Below are 5,000 nucleotides of genomic sequence, written 5' to 3'. Positions count from 1 at the left end.
CCTTCTCTCGTCCTCAATAAATCCAGAGTTCATTATGAAAAGAGATGTTTAAACAAAACAGTTTCGCAAGATATTCCTCTCCTGAATCGCTTAACCTTCTTCAGGGAGTTTCATCATTTAGAACGGACTTGAAAGATGGTCCAGAAGGAGGGACTTGGTCGAGGCATTAAAATAAACCACAAACACAGTACGAGAGCAATAGGAGGCGGAGGCGGGGCGAGGGGCGGAGAGTGCGTGGACAACAAACACCAGATAAGGCAGGAATCTAAAGTGGCATATTTAAGTGAATTCAAAGTGTGAGACGACAGGTATGAAGTGGAGATGAGTGAGCCGCAGAAATATGATTGTCTCGTCTCCGGGAGGAACAAAAATAAGTGGAAGGTGATACCCTTTATATAATCTAGTAGTATACCGAACTAGTGTTGCCGCCTGGGCCATCAGTAAGCCTACTTAATTATCAACCAGTCAATTTCCAACACACTTGAATTAATAAAGCACGGACTGAAGACGTGAACGCTCAACAAAATCCACGGCAACTGAGCGTATACATCCACTTCTACAGTAACCGCTAATTCACAGCCTATAAAACTTACTTTATGGTTTACGATGCAACACTTAGAGAGAGAGAGAGAGAGAGAGAGAGAGAGAGAGAGAGAGAGAGAGAGAGAGAGAGAGAGAGAGAGAGAGACCAATTACTAATCCCAAGAATACAAAAAAAAACATGACGGACCCGATTAAAAAAATAAATAAATAAATAAATAAAAATGAATAAATAATAATACAATAACCACACTAACTAAGCAAATTCTAACATTGTCAACCAGCTGAGCGAGATTTACCAGTGGATCGCCAACAAGTTCCCTTTCTACGCCAAGGAGAACGCCAAGGAGAAGCAGGGCTGGAAAAACTCCATCCGACACAATCTGAGCCTGAACGAGTGTTTCCTGAAGCAGCCGCGGGATGGGAGCGGCGGCGGCGGCGGCAAGGGAAACTATTGGACGCTTGGTGAGTGAGGCGTGGTGGTGGTGGTGGTAGTGGTGATGGTGATAGTAGTAGTAGTAGTAGTAGTAGTAGTAGTAGTAGTAGTACTATAGAAATCAAGATGATGATAATGATGATGATGATGGTAGTAGTAGTAGTAGTAGTAGTAGTAGTAGTAGTAGTAGTAGTAGTAGTAGCAGTTGTTGTTGTTGTTGTTGTTGTTGTTGTTGTTGTTGTTGTTGTTGCTGTTTTTGATGATGTAGTAACCGGTTTATTTTCCTTTTACTACTAATACTAAATATACCACCACTACCACTACGAGTACTAACAACCACCACCACACCATCCCTACCAACCCCCCTACACACACAAACACAAACACACACACACACACACACACACTCCCCCCCACCACGCACCATATGATCCCGCTACAGAGGCACCTAAATTTTCTAAACCCATCAGTCACTCTCTCTGGCGGTGCGCTGGTAACACGCAGCCTCCCCACCCTTAATCCCCCGCCTCTCCGACAGACCCCCAGCACGAGGATATGTTCGAGCACGGTAACTTCAAGCGGCGACGGAGAATGAGACGCCCTGCCAACCTCCTGCGGCAGCCCTACCCTCCCTACCCTATCTTCCAGATCTCCCCGTGAGTACCTACCTCCCCCGTGGCTTTCTGTTACCAGCCCGGACGCGTTACTTCTTGTTGCTGCTTTGTTTCTCTTTCTGTTTATTTGTTTGTGTGTGTGTGTGTGTGTGTGTGTGTGTGTGTGTGTGTGTGTCTATCTATCTATCTATCTATCTGTCTTTTTCGGGTCGTATTAGTGTTTTCAAGGGCGTGCTCATGACTATCCATCTGTCTGTCTATCTATCTATCTACCTATCTATCTATCATCTATTAAAAAGTATCAGTACAAAGAAACAGAATATACTAAAATTTCAAAGTTCTGCTATAAGGAGCGCAAATTTCACGAAGGGCATTCTTACGATGAAGGAACACGAATCTAGGAGTCTCATACTAGTACGATCAGGACTTGTATTGTAAAACGCTCTGATCTCTAGCAAGGACCATTTTCAAAGACCATAGAGATGAAAAATCCAGTTCGCACGGGGTTTTTTCCTACTGGTGGTGCTAATTCTCGTTAAATTATCCCTAGAATCATAAAAACACCCTTGAAAACCCCAAATAACTTCCATTTGAGCTGTTATAACAAGAGACAAGAATCTGGACTGATATTTCCGTGGGAGGCAAACCACCGCCGTGCCGAGGTTGTGTCTGCCTCGGAACGTGACGCTGCTTTGTCCAGTCAGCACACCTTTCCCATAACACCTGCGCTCGTTACTGGAGGTTTTGTGACACAGCGCCGAGGCAGCCTTATTGTATGCTAGGAACAATCTCTATTTTAGTAGCAGTAGCAGAAATAGAAATAGTAGTAGTAGAAGAAGTAGTAGTAGTAGTAGTAGTAGTAGTAGTAGTAGTAGTAGTAGTAGTAGTAGTAGTAGTAGTAGTAGCAGTAGTAGTAATAGAGAAACTTGAGTGTGACATAATGTAAGCTCGATTTTCTTTTTTTTTTCTTTTTCTTTTTCTTTTCTTTAACATGTTAAGAGGGATGTACAAAAAGGAAAAGAAAGCGTTCAGTTGCGGCTCCCGTCCCCTCAAAAAATAGATAAAAATAAATAAATAAATAAATAAATAAATAAAAATAAATAGAAAAGTTTAAGATATGAATTAAAACAGATTTCTTTTCGTGTGTGTGAAGGAGTACACACACACACAAAAAAAAAAGGAAAAATAAATAAATAAAGGTAAAAGAAATCAAATAAAACCACCCCGTTAGAAAAGCAGTTTAGAGTAAGTTAGTGTGGAGGTTCTTTGATATTCCTCTCTGAAAATAATTGTCTCTGAAAATATTCGAAGTGGTAAGAAGTTATTACAAACATATAAGAAGGACCTCCAAAGCTTGCCAGTGATAGGGATGGAAGATACACATGAAAAGAAGATACACAAGTAACGTCGTGCCTTACTTACATTGCTACACGCCTTCGCTTTTACGAGGAAACAAAGGGTGCATTGAAGGACACAAGCATTAAGATGAATTTTCCTACAAGCAGCAAAAGAAAACAAAGAAAACGGAGGGAGGTTCATTTCTGGTTATCCTTTAATTATTAATATCCGGCAGGAAATATTGCAATACTGATTTCCTCGACAGCTTCATCTCAACGGGAAATGCCACTGGTGACTGCTACTGAGGGGGGGAAGATGACAAATGATGGCTTGTTTATTAATGTAGTCGATGGAAATTTGATCCTGTTCATTCTTACTTGGCCATGGAATACTTGAAGGCTTCATTGTCATAACAGAGACTAAAGGGAGAACTGCATGAGTGTGTGAGGACAAGGACGTGTGGGGTGTGATGAAATGTGTGTAGGAAAGGTATTGATGGAAAAAGAATGTGAATAGAAATAAAGATCATGCGTTTATCTCCTTACTGGACGCACAAAAAAAAAAAAAGCGAAAGGAATGAAATGAGAATATAAAGGTGGAAGTGAACTAGAGGAAAAGAACTAATGGAAGAAAAAGAGTAGGAAAGATATGAACGAGTATGAATAACAAGGACAATATTTCTGCTGCTACCATGAGTACACACGAAGCGAAAAGAAGAGAAATGAGAGGCGTGAAGGTAACCGAAAGGTAAAACATTAAATGAAAAAAAAACTAATAAAATGTAAAGTGCAGTAGTTGAAATAAAAAAGTGTGCTGCAGCTTATACTAAACTAACCTAACTGTTGGTTAGAAATAGTTCATGTTGGATATTTTATTATAGGGAATTTTATGGCATATAATTCTGGAGATCATCTACCCCTTTCACTTTTTCTGAGCCAGCAATTTAGCGGTCTTTTCTTTTTCTTTTCTTTTGTGCTTCTGGCCGGCCTTCTTCGATCATAGAAAATAGTGAAGCACAGAACCTTGGGCAGAACCACGCACGTCCCTCATACCAACAGCTGATCAAAGCCACACACGAATCTTTCCCTTCAGTTTCCACCGGTGTGCAAGACGCGGTGCTTTATCAGGAGGTTGCAACATGGGCGCCACGTTCAATCTAACGCCATACTTGCTTTCCGCTACTAGACCTTGCCCGCTCCCCCCGCCGCCTGCATCTTCGCCACCACCTCTGCCGCCACTGTCACTACCACCACCATCACCACCAAGCGTGATACCGAATACGTTGTGTTTCATCGACATTTACAGACATATTAGTGATTGAAGGGGAATGTTATGATGGTGGTATAAACTCTACTCTCTCTCTCTCTCTCTCTCTCTCTCTCTCTCTCTCTCTCTCTCTCTCTCTCTCTCTGCTCAGCCAGGTATCAGCTTCACAACGGTCACAATCTAAACGCAAATTAATTTTCATCATTGAAAACAACACATCTTTGGCCTCATTTAGAATATTTACTAATGAAACATACCCAAGAATTGCGCAGTGTACATTCCCATTTCACTGCTCACTGATTTACTCGACTGTTATTATACCTTTCTTTGATGGAGGAGACAGGCATAAAAGTGGGAATCCAGCCAACCTCCCCTCGCCTGGCAGAGAGAAGTGTGCGCGGCTCCACCCTTCTTTCCTCTCCATATCCGCCACCACTCAGCTCCAGATGTACACTTGTAAAGCTGTTTCTTCTTTTTCTTCTTTTTTTCAGGTTCCATTATTGGCCACCGCGTCACACCTCATGCACTCAAACATTCCTCTCTCATACGTCTCTAGTGACTGCTCGTGCTGGGCCAGAAGTATATACATTAGATCGCCTGCAGGATGTTAAGTATTTCTGAGCGCATATGACAGTCTGGCACTTTGTTCTTCATTTGAGTATCCGTAGCTGACGATTATAATGAACAAAACTAAGACCGCAAGCACTTATAAAAGCCCTGAACTGCTCAACTGCTTCTTTCATTGTTTGTGGTTGTTTCGAAGCGGTACCCTAAACTTGCACCATATCTAATCAATTCTGAAAGGC

The 5,000-nt window shown here is 41.8% G+C and overlaps 1 protein-coding gene across 3 annotated transcripts in view; it reads left to right on the top strand.

The window, feature by feature from the left end:
* LOC135111038 (forkhead box protein L2-like) overlaps positions 1-5,000 on the top strand; it is a 59,131-nt gene that overhangs the window by 38,229 nt on the left and 15,902 nt on the right. For all 3 annotated transcript variants that reach the window (XM_064023945.1, XM_064023947.1, XM_064023946.1), the window contains exons 6-7: positions 825-1,005; positions 1,515-1,632. In XM_064023945.1, coding sequence (XP_063880015.1) covers positions 825-1,005; positions 1,515-1,632 — 299 coding nt within the window. The remainder of the gene's footprint in view (positions 1-824; positions 1,006-1,514; positions 1,633-5,000) is intronic.

This window comes from Scylla paramamosain, chromosome 21, assembly GCF_035594125.1.
Source record: "Scylla paramamosain isolate STU-SP2022 chromosome 21, ASM3559412v1, whole genome shotgun sequence".
NCBI lineage: Eukaryota > Metazoa > Arthropoda > Malacostraca > Decapoda > Portunidae > Scylla > Scylla paramamosain.
Note: the sequence above shows the minus strand (reverse complement) of the source record. Positions and strands in the feature narration are given on the sequence as shown.